Source organism: Fopius arisanus, unplaced genomic scaffold (genome assembly GCF_000806365.1).
Source record: "Fopius arisanus strain USDA-PBARC FA_bdor unplaced genomic scaffold, ASM80636v1 scaffold00049, whole genome shotgun sequence".
In the NCBI taxonomy this organism is placed as follows: Eukaryota; Metazoa; Arthropoda; class Insecta; order Hymenoptera; family Braconidae; genus Fopius; species Fopius arisanus.
Genome location: NW_011887788.1, coordinates 569,435 through 582,389, shown reverse-complemented (window position 1 = coordinate 582,389; position 12,955 = coordinate 569,435). Strand labels below are relative to the sequence as shown.

At 37.4% G+C, this 12,955-nt stretch overlaps 1 protein-coding gene across 6 annotated transcripts in view; it reads left to right on the top strand.

The window, feature by feature from the left end:
- MRP (Multidrug-Resistance like Protein 1) overlaps positions 1 to 12,955 on the top strand; it is a 14,891-nt gene extending 1,936 nt beyond the window's left edge. For 3 of the 6 annotated variants that reach the window (XM_011306726.1, XM_011306730.1, XM_011306729.1), the window contains exons 2-11: positions 465 to 567; positions 668 to 967; positions 1,182 to 1,424; positions 1,512 to 1,711; positions 2,036 to 4,314; positions 8,294 to 8,514; positions 9,463 to 9,643; positions 9,721 to 9,829; positions 10,208 to 11,104; positions 11,219 to 12,955. In XM_011306726.1, coding sequence (XP_011305028.1) covers positions 511 to 567; positions 668 to 967; positions 1,182 to 1,424; positions 1,512 to 1,711; positions 2,036 to 4,314; positions 8,294 to 8,514; positions 9,463 to 9,643; positions 9,721 to 9,829; positions 10,208 to 11,104; positions 11,219 to 11,330 — 4,599 coding nt within the window. In that variant the 5' untranslated portion in view covers positions 465 to 510 and the 3' untranslated portion in view covers positions 11,331 to 12,955. Of the gene's footprint in view, positions 1 to 464; positions 568 to 667; positions 968 to 1,181; positions 1,425 to 1,511; positions 1,712 to 2,035; positions 4,315 to 5,102; positions 5,324 to 6,232; positions 6,454 to 6,932; positions 7,154 to 8,293; positions 8,515 to 9,462; positions 9,644 to 9,720; positions 9,830 to 10,207; positions 11,105 to 11,218 lie in introns of all 6 variants that reach the window. The other 3 variants (XM_011306731.1, XM_011306727.1, XM_011306732.1) reach the window with 3 other exon arrangements.

Here is a 12,955-nt window from a genome sequence, read left to right as displayed (position 1 = left end):
TTGGAGTCTATTAATCTTTCCTCAATAAATAAACAAAATATCAGTAACAATAATTTCATGGAATCAACACTCCCATCATTTTTTTAAACTTTTTGCGATTTCTTGGGGGATAAATAAAAAAAATACTGATAACTACTAAAAAAAATTAATTTGTTGGAACTCAAAAGGTTAAAAGTCGTCATGAATAAATGATTCCAGTAACACTTCCGGGAATTTCCACAAATTCTGTGATATACAAAATATGTTAAATCGTGAAAATACAAATATTTCATTATTTCTCGTAACAGCCTACCACTTTAGCACTGGATCGTGGCAAGTTACGGTGTGGTCAAGATATGAAACTTTAAATCCATGACACAATAAGCGCGTGTCCACATCCACTAGCCGCACAAGATGAATCCACATTGTGCAACTTGTTTTATATTATTCCATCAGAGATTTAATTCCTTTGTTTGCTCCCACAGAGTTGTAAGCACGTGACCCTATTGGATCAACAAACGAATAGATTAAATGAGTGATGAAATGGAGGACAACGAGATGGACCAATTCTGTGGCTCAACTTTTTGGGTAACAATTGGCTAAATGATGTTTTAAATTTTTAAATCTTGACACAAAAATATTAATTAATAATAAATATCAATTAAACCGTTTATTACGTTAATTACAGGATTACAATCGCGCCTGGAACACGACAGATCCAGATCTAACTCCATGCTTTCAAAATACGGTGTTAGTCTGGGCTCCCTGTGGATTTCTCTGGTGTTTCTCCTTCCTGGAGGCTTATTATTTGATAAACAGCAAGCGAAAAGATGTACCATGCACGTGGAAATTCATCGCCAAATGTCTACTTACGGCAATACTTATTGTACTTAGCATTACGGATTTGGGAGTGGCTATACATCACAGTAGTTTACAAACAGTGTACAAAGTTGACTATTACACACCATTCATTAAGTTTGCTACCTTCGTAAGTATTATCTATCCATCGTATGACGCGTGCAAGTAATCGATAAAACGTATAGATTAGATCTCTCTTAGAAATTATGAGTGAAATGTTAAAGTTTAAATTTATTATTGATTACAGGATTTCTAAAAAATCTATTCGTATTTTCTATTGCATTCGTTTGTTACGGTATGAATTTTTGGGAATTCCGGGGATTCAAGGAGAGATTTTGTTGCAGGCATTGGCAGCAGTTCTTCTACATTACAATAGAAAAATGGGGATGAGAACTTCAGGATTGCTCTTTTTATTCTGGTTCTTCCTCGCACTATGCGGCATTGTACAGTTTAGGTACGTCCTCAGGAATTCCGACAAAGATAGTTACTCGAACATATCATATATGATATATTATCCAATCGTTGTGGCACTCTTCCTCCTTAATTTTCTCGTTGACGATAAACCGAAGTTCTCCGAATATGCCGAGGTAAATTATTATTTTTAATTTATCAAATATTGACATCAGATCTAGATGAACAAGGATGAATTAATTGACTACTTGGTATTTTCAAAGGTTGATCGACCGTGTCCAGAGCAAAGTGCCTCATACCCTTCAAGAATGACATTCGCTTGGTTTGATGCGCTGGCATGGAGAGGCTTCAAGAAACCTCTGGAAACATCGGACCTGTGGTCCATGAACCCGGAAGATACTGCCTCTGAGATTGTCCCCAGGTTCGACAAATATTGGAACAAGAGTGTACAAAAGTGTGACAAGTGAGTACAATTTTATGACCACTACAATCAGAAAGCCTGAAATTCAAAAAACAATTCAGTAGTGAAATGATTACATGTTCAAATATTTTTTACCTGATAACTTCACTACTGAATTCCACGATTTCATTCCACAAGACTAATTCCACTCTCATGATTATTATATATTTCTTTTAATTTGCCAACAAGGCTCATTTGGGATTATTGTAGGTACGTTAACTGGTATTATCTCGACTCGAATAATTTGCTAATGCCAATGCAAACAATTAAATTGGAATTGCGTAGAATTTTCACTGGATCTTATTAAAGCATAGCACTTGCTTCCAGCAATCAATCAGCGAAGGCGTCCTTCGAAAAGGCCTCTGGTCAGGTAAACTTCGACAGTGGCCGCAAAAAGAAGATGGCTTCGATTCTGATTCCCCTGTGCCGTGCATTCGGGCCGACGTTCATATTCGGTGCCTTCTTAAAGCTCTCCCAAGACATAATGATTTTCATCGGGCCACAGGTGTTGAAGTTATTGATTAAATTTATGGAGGGTTCAGAGCCGACGTGGAAGGGCTACTTCTACGCAGTCCTTCTGTTCTTCACAGCAGTGATACAGACAATAGTGCTCTCGCAGTACTTCAACCGAATGTTTATCGTGGGCCTGAGAATCAGAACAGCCCTGATCGCAGCTATCTACAGAAAAGCCCTGCGAATGTCGAATTCCGCTCGGAAGGAATCAACAGTCGGTGAGATAGTGAACCTGATGTCAGTGGATGCCCAGAGATTTATGGAGCTGACAGCCTACATAAACATGATCTGGTCAGCCCCTCTGCAGATAGCTCTTGCTCTTTACTTCCTCTGGGGCATCCTAGGGCCCTCTGTCCTAGCAGGTCTGGCTGTAATGATAATTCTCATCCCAGTGAACGCCCTCATTGCCAGCAAAGTGAAAAACCTCCAGATAAGACAGATGAAGAGCAAGGACGAGCGAGTTAAATTGATGAACGAAGTACTTAATGGAATAAAAGTTCTTAAGCTGTATGCCTGGGAGCCCTCCTTCGAGCAGCAGATCCTCGACATCAGGAACAAGGAGCTAAAGGTGCTCAAAGAGGCTGCATACCTTAATGCAGGCACCAGCTTCATCTGGTCATGCGCTCCCTTTCTAGTCTCTCTCGTTTCGTTCGCCACTTACGTTTACATTGACGAGAATAATATCCTGGACAGTAGCAAGGCCTTTGTATCTCTCAGCCTCTTCAACATCCTGAGATTTCCCCTCTCGATGCTGCCTATGATGATCGGAAATGTCGTCCAAGCATCCGTTTCTGTCAAGAGGATCAATATCTTCATGAATAATGAAGAGCTGGATCCCAATAATGTCCATCACGATCAGTCCGAGGCTGATCCACTGATTATTGAAAATGGAAACTTCACGTGGGACTCTGCAGACTCTACAGAGAAGCCCACCCTGAGGAATATCAATGTTTCAGTTAAACACGGTCAACTGGTTGCCATCGTGGGGACTGTTGGGTCTGGCAAGAGCTCTTTGGTTTCTGCATTCTTCGGGGAAATGTATCGTCTCAGTGGAACTGTCAATACTCAGGGATCAATCGCTTATGTGTCGCAGCAGGCGTGGATTCAGAATGCCACAATGCAGGATAATATTCTCTTTGGCCGACCCTTTGACAAAGTTCTTTATAACAAGGTCATTGAGGCGTGTGCACTACTCCTTGATCTGCAGATGCTACCAGCTGGTGATCAGACAGAGATTGGAGAGAAAGGGATCAATCTGTCTGGAGGGCAGAAACAAAGGGTCGCACTTGCTCGAGCTGTTTACAGCAACAGTGATGTCTACTTCATGGATGATCCTCTGAGTGCTGTTGACTCTCATGTGGGGAAACACATCTTTGAGAATGTCATCGGACCCAGTGGACTACTCAAGAAGAAGACCAGAGTTCTCGTTACACATGGCATCACGTACTTACCTGAGGTGGATAATATTGTGGTACTTAAGGATGGAGAGATCACTGAGTCTGGTACTTACAAGCAGCTGCTCGAGAAGAAGGGAGCTTTTGCTGATTTTTTGATACAGCATCTCCAAGAAGTGAGAGTAGAGGACGACGAAGAGACAGACTTGACTGAGATAAAACAGCAATTGGAATCGACAATCGGTTCTGAGGAGTTCAAGCAAAAATTGACTAGATCACGTTCGAAATTATCGATGACTCACAGTGATTCTGGATCGGTGGATCAACGATCGTTGAATGGATCTTTACGTCGACAACAATCAACTGACAGTCAGAGATCTGGCTCTCTTGCTAAGATCACTAGCTTCAAGGATAACAAACATAATGAAGGAAAAGCTGGTGAGAAGCTTATTGAAATCGAGAAGACAGAAACTGGAAGTGTCAAATTGAGGGTGTACGCCCATTATCTGAAATCCATCGGCTGGTTCCTGTCTATTTCCACGATAATCATGAATGCAGTCTTCCAATCGTTCAGTATTGGCTCCAACGTGTGGATCAGTGAGTGGTCTGACGACGATACGATAGTCGTCAATGGCACACAGAACACGTCGAAACGAGACATGTACGTCGGGGTTTACGCTGCACTGGGTCTGGGGCAAGGTAAGCACTCTAATTTTTTTTTTACAACGTTATTAATTGCCTCCCTCGGTCTACCCGAATTTCCAGGGAGCACGATTTCACTCGTTATTAGTTATTGCTGTGGGCTTCAGTCTCAATCCCAAGTGGATATCGGCGTTAGGGATGCGTCGAATAAACACGTGCTAGAACAGCGAGTGTAGTTTGCTGTGTTCTCAGATCATGATTACTCCTCCCAATCATGAGTGGTTCCGATTAGATATCCTTTCCCGAATTCATTGGGAACACGCATGCTCGTCAGATACAGATTTTCTTGCATCCTACTGCAACTCGTAGATATATTGTTGTTATTTTTTATTTAAAGACAACATTATTCCTTTTTTTACAACAGTGGATGATTTTTATATGAATTGATTTCCGTTGAATTACTTTAACAATTATTTAAAAATTATTTTGAATCAGATATTATGAAATCTCTAGTTACCAGAAACTACTACAGGATAATCTGATTATTATAGTAAAAATTCAATTACGAAATGGAATGACTTCAAATTTCCGCCGGAGTTGTAATCGACCAAGAATTATTTCCCAAATATTCTCAAAAAAACCAGAATATTGAGTTGTGAGAAATCGATATAAAAAATCGATGTAAAAAATCCATAAACGATTGACTTTCAAGCCCCCAGATCCGCTGAAAGTGGAGAAATAATGACAAACAATGAAAATCTCCTGTGACAATTTCGAATTCCAATTAACAATTATCAGTTGGATATTCGTAAATTTCGTTTATGCAATGATATAATTAATTTCAGCGTTATTTGTACTACTTTCTCATCTGACAATGGCGATCGGCTGTCTGCGCAGCAGCATATTGCTGCATGCTCTTATTATATTTGGTTTACTACGTTCACCAGCGGTATTCTTTGATACCACACCCCTTGGAAGAGTATTAAATCGCGTTGGAAAGGATGTTGATGTTATCGACAATGTTTTGCCACACATCCTTAGAGCATGGTTAATGTGTCTAGCCGGGGTACGTGCTAGTTTTTGATTCTAGATCACTAGTGATCCAGAGTTAAAATATTTATACTCAATAAAATATAAATAAACTCATGATTATTTATATTCAAATTGCACCAGCAATGAGTACAAATATATTTCAATATTTCAATAATTATATCGATAGTTACTAAACCACAAATTCCCACGCCTCTGAGCATGATCTACTCTTCTAGAATCATCATTCACGATGTATTTACTATTTTTTATCATTTCCAGCACTGCGATTTATTATCTATCTGTAGGCCTATCGTGTTTACACATTAATTTTCTTATTCTTTATTAATCACCGGTGGAGTTGTCGAATGATTGTTCAAGGCGTTTTAATTTCAATGCAGGAACTGTTGTCATTTGTGGAAATATAACACTTATTATGCACAACAGTATCTCGGTTTTGGCGTTTCGATTCACTCTATTGCACGAAGAAATTTATAGAATTATATTGCGAATTCGATGGACTAGGCTATTGGATTTTATTTGAGACTTTCTACACCTCCGCACAAATTTTTGTGGAATTTTAAATAAAATTACAAATTAAAGCGATTAAAAAATCGATTTCATCTATTGGAAATTTAGATTTTAGATTGAGATTTATCAATTTTCTACACAAAAATATTTTTCGTAAAAATTTGATCTCCCAACCACCGGTTCTGGAGAAAATTTCTGAGTCTTCCCTCAGTAATCTAATAATTAATAAACAAATATTAATGTCAATAATAATAAATAATAGATTCAATAGAAGTCCAATAAAATAATCCAGTCAATTCGCATAATTTTTCTACTGAATTTTTTCATCCGCTGTCAATCAGTTGTCAACTGCTGCAGATTGCATCACAATAACTGTCTTAATAATTACTGTTATGTCATAATTATTTATTTCTAGGTATCACAATACTTTTAATATCACTCATGTTGGCACTTGGAGCTATTAAAGCATCGATCCTAATATTCGAAGATCTTTTAACAAATGTACTTCGAGGTCCAATGTCATTTTTCGATCAGACACCGACAGGTAGATTGTTAAATCGTTGCGGTAAAGACGTCGACGTCGTTGACAATGTCCTACCAATGATCCTCCGCACCTTGGTTACTTGTTTATTTTCGGTAGGACTTATCAATTACTCTATTTTTACTCGTTCCCCCGTGATTGTCTCTATTTCAGCGATTGTCAAGATAAAAAATTCACCGAATTCGTCTCGTTTGTCCGTTTCTCCGCCATATGGTACAACGGTTTTATTATTGTCCGACGGCTTACGACGCATTGCTTACATGACGTAATTACCAATCAAATAAACCCTACGACCCTAATACATCTCCAAATTTTTCCTTCAAAATCTACTCAAATTTCAATTTTTTGTAGACTCTAATTATCGGGACCTGGTAGCATTTAATTTAGGATTAAAATGATTAATTAGCTCATCCCATTCGTTGATCTATTATTGTTGATTCTATTGATTAGTTATATGCAAGTATTAATTGGTAAATTAATTGCCAGCGTAAATATAATCTGTTAGACCGGTGGATCCAACCCGAGGGATCATTATTGTCATGATTTCTCTGACGATGGTAGTATTGTGTTGCAGTCCTAAGTGTCTTTTTCGCGGCGCTGTCCGTTAACATTGGTTCTCTGAGATCATCCGCTGCATTGCTGCGTGAAGCTTTGCAGAATGTATTACGCGGCCCCATGTCATTCTTCGATACAGTGCCCACTGGTCGTACATTGAGCCGTTTCAGTGCTGATGTAGACATCACGGATTCAAGACTACCTATGTCGCTTACACAGTGGCTACCCTGTTGTTGTAGGGTAAGCTACTCATTCATTTCATTACACGTCATCATTACATTTTTTACCATTTTTTGCCATTTTTTGCCATTTTTTTTCACCCTCTTTTCATTTCAATTTTCATCTTTATGTACGTCGATACGTCTGGGGTTCGTCCATTCGCCCGATTTTCGGGAGAAACATTTTTATGTTGAATAAAAATTATTATTAATAAAAAAAAGGGAATCAACTCATGAAATTTTATAATTTCGAATTTACCAGATATTTATCTCCATTAAAAAAAAATGGAAAATACAGGTTTTGGTGAATATTTTTATTATTTATGATCTGTTATCATTGTTATGATTTTTTTTACTGGAAAAATTATAGAGAAAAGTGAATTTAATTGGGAATAATGAAAACCACGAACGTATCGATTTTTCTGTTTGCATTGATCTGTCCTTTTGTTGATTCGGTTTGGGTTTACCTGTTGCACACCTGTAATTATTAAACCAATTGCATAATTTAATGTCCAAGTTCGCATGCCAATGTGGACACTCATAGATTGATGATTATTCATTTGATTTGTTTGAAATAGTAGTTAGACGGAGACTATTATACAAATTCCGTACTGTTACCAAAATCCTACATCTTAAAACAATAAATAAATCACAACACGAGCCACTCTGGTTTGTCAGCAATTTCAATCCATTTCATGATTGGCGGACGCTTCTTATCCTTGAAAAAAAAAAGGCTGGGGGGATTATTTTGCAGATATTCAACGCATGCCACAGCAAACTTCACCCTCTCGCCTGGCATTATGAAAATTCCCTCAAAGCTGATCAATAGCTGAATAAATAAATTCGAGAGAGGGATGGGCTGATGCTAATGGAGATGCTGCTATCGATGGGAAAGCTTTCTCAGCTTGAATTTAATTTATCGGATTCCAAAGGGGATGAGTTTAATTAATAAACTCAGCCCCTCGACCAATAGTTTATCCAGAACAAATAATTAATTCATTACCTCATGAGCCCTTCCCGCTGAATCACACGAGTGCATCTGCGATTCACCTGTGCAGAGACAACGCAGTCCCTGAACAAAATCGCTATGATTTAATGAAAAATAAATGCCTAGTTGGCAAGCGGTTATCAAATTATCACCGCTCGTATCTAATTGTTGTAGCGGTTACGAGTTTTTTCTGCGATTTGGCACCTCAGCTGGGCTGCTGGCTGGCTGCACTTCAGATGCACTTGGTAATGCTTAATGGGGTGATGCGGGCATCACTGACCTTCTTTGATACAACACCCACAGGTCGAATTATCTCCAGATTCGCTAAAGACGTCGACGTGCTGGATACATCACTCCCCCAACAAATTTCCGATAGCATCTATTGTCTCTTCGAGGTAAACACATCAGGAAACTAATGCTATCCCCTAGCAAAAAATCTCTTACACCTAGAGAAAAATTCACAAATTATTTTTTATCTCATTTCATTTATTTATCTCTTTCGGCAATAATTACGAGATTATCGCCTAATTTTTTATGTGATTCACCAGAAAAATTATGCGATACTCTCGTAAATACTGGGGTTAAATCTATTTTAATTTTTAAGAAAAGATTATTTTCAATTTTACATAGGTGTGATAGAATAGGTGAAATTGTAGGATTTTTTTCCAGATTTTTTATTGAAAAAAAGTCTCGAGGATTTTTTGCGACATTAATAAATAAATAATAAATACGAGAAATAAAATGCCCTAGCAGACAAATGCGCGAGTTTAATTTAGAAGAAACAATTGTTTAATTAGCTCAACCCAATATTTATTTGTAGCTCCACCTGTTGAGGTTTATTTACCCATTTGATTGAACGATCCTGCCTGATTACACTTGAGCAAACAAAAAATATCTTGAAATAATCACATCTGTATAATCGTATCCGTCGAATTCGATACAGAATCATTGATCTATGATGGACAATTACATGTAAGATACAAAGCTTGCGCTTATCAGCTTTATTTGACATTTCATTAATTATTCATTCCTCTGATTATTTTATTTATCTATAAATTTATTCATTAAAATCACTGTCTCTCGATGGGTCCTCACAATAACTCACGTGTTGTCTGTCGTAATCTGAAATTTATTCTTTTCTGTTAATTTCCCTCACGGTGGTCTCTTGCTTTTTGCATGAATCTCCTGTAAATGAACATGTGTGTATTATTTATTTATCTATTTATTCATTTATTTATCGATGTAATCATCAGTACTAGCTTTATCCCCCGATTGTGCACATTATTTCGAGAGAGCGTATCGATTGAAAGGAGAAATTCATTAATACCATGATGATGTTACAGGTAATTGCTACACTCGTAGTAATAAGCTACAGTACACCTGCCTTTATAGCAATTATAATACCTATTGGAGTTATCTACTATTTTATACAACGATTTTACGTTGCAACTTCGAGACAGCTGAAGCGACTGGAGTCTGTCTCCAGGTCACCGATTTATTCTCACTTTGGTGAATCTGTCACTGGTAGGGATTATGTTTATTTGTCCTCATTACATCTATGGATCGTATTTATTTGGTCGTATATTTTTTTCATTTGATAGGGGCCTCCACCATCAGAGCTTATGGAGTGCAAGACAGATTTATACTTGAATCAGAAAACAGAGTGGATTTTAATCAAGTCTGTTATTACCCAAGTATCATTGCAAATAGGTGAGTCATTGGTAATTGGTTGATACGAATAATTATCGTGGAATTGCATTGAATTTTCAGGGGAATTGCAATCCGATAATTGATTTTTAGAGACGTGGCAAAGTCGATTTAATCGATCCGTTAGTTTTCAGAGAAAATATCGAAATCTGAAAGAGATACCGAAATTAGTGTTATTACCTTTTTTATAGAGTTAATCGAGATCCATAAAATTGGTCCTTATGAAAATTTCGTTATCTCTTGAAGTTTTGAAGGAATCCTTGAAAAATTTCCAGAACAGATGAATTAACATATCACCCTTTACCGTTCCTCCGGATTGTTTCAATTATTTTTTCACTGCCTCTTTTTTTCGTGAGTTTAACTCAATATTTTGAATGAAAGGTGGTTGGCAGTGCGTTTGGAGATGGTGGGTAATCTGATAATCCTGTTCTCCGCACTATTTGCGGTTGTCGGACGAGAGACATTGAGCGCCGGTCTCGTGGGTCTCTCCGTGAGTTACGCCCTGCAGATAACCCAGACCCTCAATTGGCTGGTCAGGATGACCTCAGACGTGGAAACAAATATAGTTGCTGTGGAGAGGATAAAGGAATACGGTGATACACCCCAGGAGGCACCCTGGGAGATCCCGGACAAAACTCCCCCCAAGGAATGGCCCGCGGAAGGTCGAGTTGAATTTCGGGACTTCAAGGTTCGCTACAGGGAAGGACTTGACCTTGTTCTCAAGGGTATATCCTTCACTGTAGATGGTGGCGAGAAGATTGGTATTGTCGGAAGAACAGGTGCTGGAAAATCTTCACTGACACTCGCCCTCTTCAGGATAATCGAAGCTGCCGAGGGGAAGATTATCATCGACGATATCGATATCGCCACTCTGGGGCTTCACTCCCTGAGATCGAGACTCACAATCATCCCCCAGGATCCTGTCCTCTTCTCTGGAAGTCTCAGGATGAATCTCGATCCCTTCAATCGACATGGGGATGAGGATGTCTGGAGAGCTCTCGAGCACGCTCATCTCAAAGCATTTGTCACGAGTCTACCCAATGGCTTGTCTCATGCAGTATCAGAGGGTGGTGACAATTTGAGTGTTGGCCAGAGACAGCTCATATGTCTCGCCAGGGCACTCCTCCGAAAGACAAAAATTCTTATATTGGACGAAGCCACTGCCGCTGTTGATTTAGAAACTGACGATCTCATTCAACGAACAATCAGGGAAGAATTCAAAGAAAGTACAGTGCTCACTATTGCACATAGATTAAATACCATCCTCGACTCTGATAGGTAAATATTATGTAATTACTTGTTATTTCTCGCTAATTGATTTTTTTTTGTGAGAAAATTGAAGGATTATTATAAAAAATTGAAATAATTTTGTTTATTCACTCGTTCTTCTAGGGTTATCGTCCTTGATAAGGGGTACATGGTGGAATTCGATTCACCCCATTCTCTCCTTCAAAAACCCACCAGCATATTCTACGGTATGGCCAAGGATGCTGGATTAGCATAGAGCTATTAAAGAATTCGTCAATAAAACGTTGAGCATTCATCACTTCATCTTGCTCCTCAATTAATTTCCAAAAGAATAATTTGCATTTCATTTAAATCTGCCGTTTTTATCTTGACGTTATCACATTTATCTTCGCCCTCGCAGAAATCGAATGAATTGTCACGTGAATGGAAAATAAATTGATGAAATATCTCTGAGTGCTCAAGACGTTTGTGCAAGGGCGAAAAGCAGAAATGGTATTTTCAATTATTCAATTGAATTACTCACGATACTGCCATTTACTATAACCAGTTTGTTTGAAATTTTTCATATTTTTTTACTAACTTAATGCACTCACTGAATTCATCGTTTCGTCAATTAGTGTTTATGTAATTTTCAATTGTTCACGTAAATTATAGAATTATTGCCACATAATGATAACGACGATTATGTCTCTTGTGGTTTGTATTATCGTTCCGCTTCACTAAAATTGAGTGGAGTACTATTTTTTGCCAATAAGTATTTGAGTGTTACCAGTTATTTGTTTTCAAGGTTTTTATCTGTGAATTTAATGATCTTTTTAATGAGAGTTACAGTCGGGATGTCATTACTTAATTTTGCATTGAATATTATTTTAGTAACTGTAACTATCGCCTTTGGAATATGTCAATCATGTCAATGATGAATTTAACTATCAATGATAGTGACATATTAATTTTCAATGAGATAGGGGAATCCACCGAGCGGCACAACATGAATTATTTCAGTGCTGTTGATAATTTTATGTTAATTACGAATTATAGCACTGAATTACTGTATTAATAAGTAGAATCACTGAAGACAGCACCCAACACTCATTATGAGAGCTAGACATCACAGTAGATGGAAATGATTTTTAGAAAAATGAAGGATATTTATGGATTTCTCCAACAATTGGTCCGCATTTCTCCGTTAACTGTTGTTTTTGTATAAAAATAGTTTAAAGTTATTGAGACGAGTGTAAAAAATCCGGGGGAAAATTTTTAATCGTTAACAGTAAGTTATTCACAATTATGAGAATGGGGAATTATCGGGGAGAATTATACATCAATATAATATATCGTAAACGGGAAATCTATGCAGAATAAATCGATAATTGAAAGACAGCAGAATTTTCTTTTGGATTTTTCGTCGGATTTTTCTTTCGTAAAAATAGAAACAATATCAACTTTTTCAGATGTCACATTTGTGAGATTAAAACAATTTGAACTTCTGGAAAAAATCTGAGAAATGAAAAATGAAAAATTGCATATAGTAGATTCATTGTACAAATAATCGATGAAAAAGTGCCTTAATTTAAATGCCCATAGGAAAATTATGTATATACTGTGACAGATTTTCCTTTTGCCTAATCATATTCACGATTGAGTATCATCGCGTACATATGCCAATTAATTATAAAATGTCGTAGTTTCTAAGATAATCGAAGATCAGTATAACTACGAATCCAATGAATTATTCATTTTTCTAATTAAAATTGTTGCTCAGATGTTTCACAGCGTCTCCAATTACCGTTAATTCATTTTCTCGATAATGTACGTTCAAATTTGTTAATATACACCAGTAGAAGTGAAATCCTGACTAATTAAAGAATATTGTGAACAATA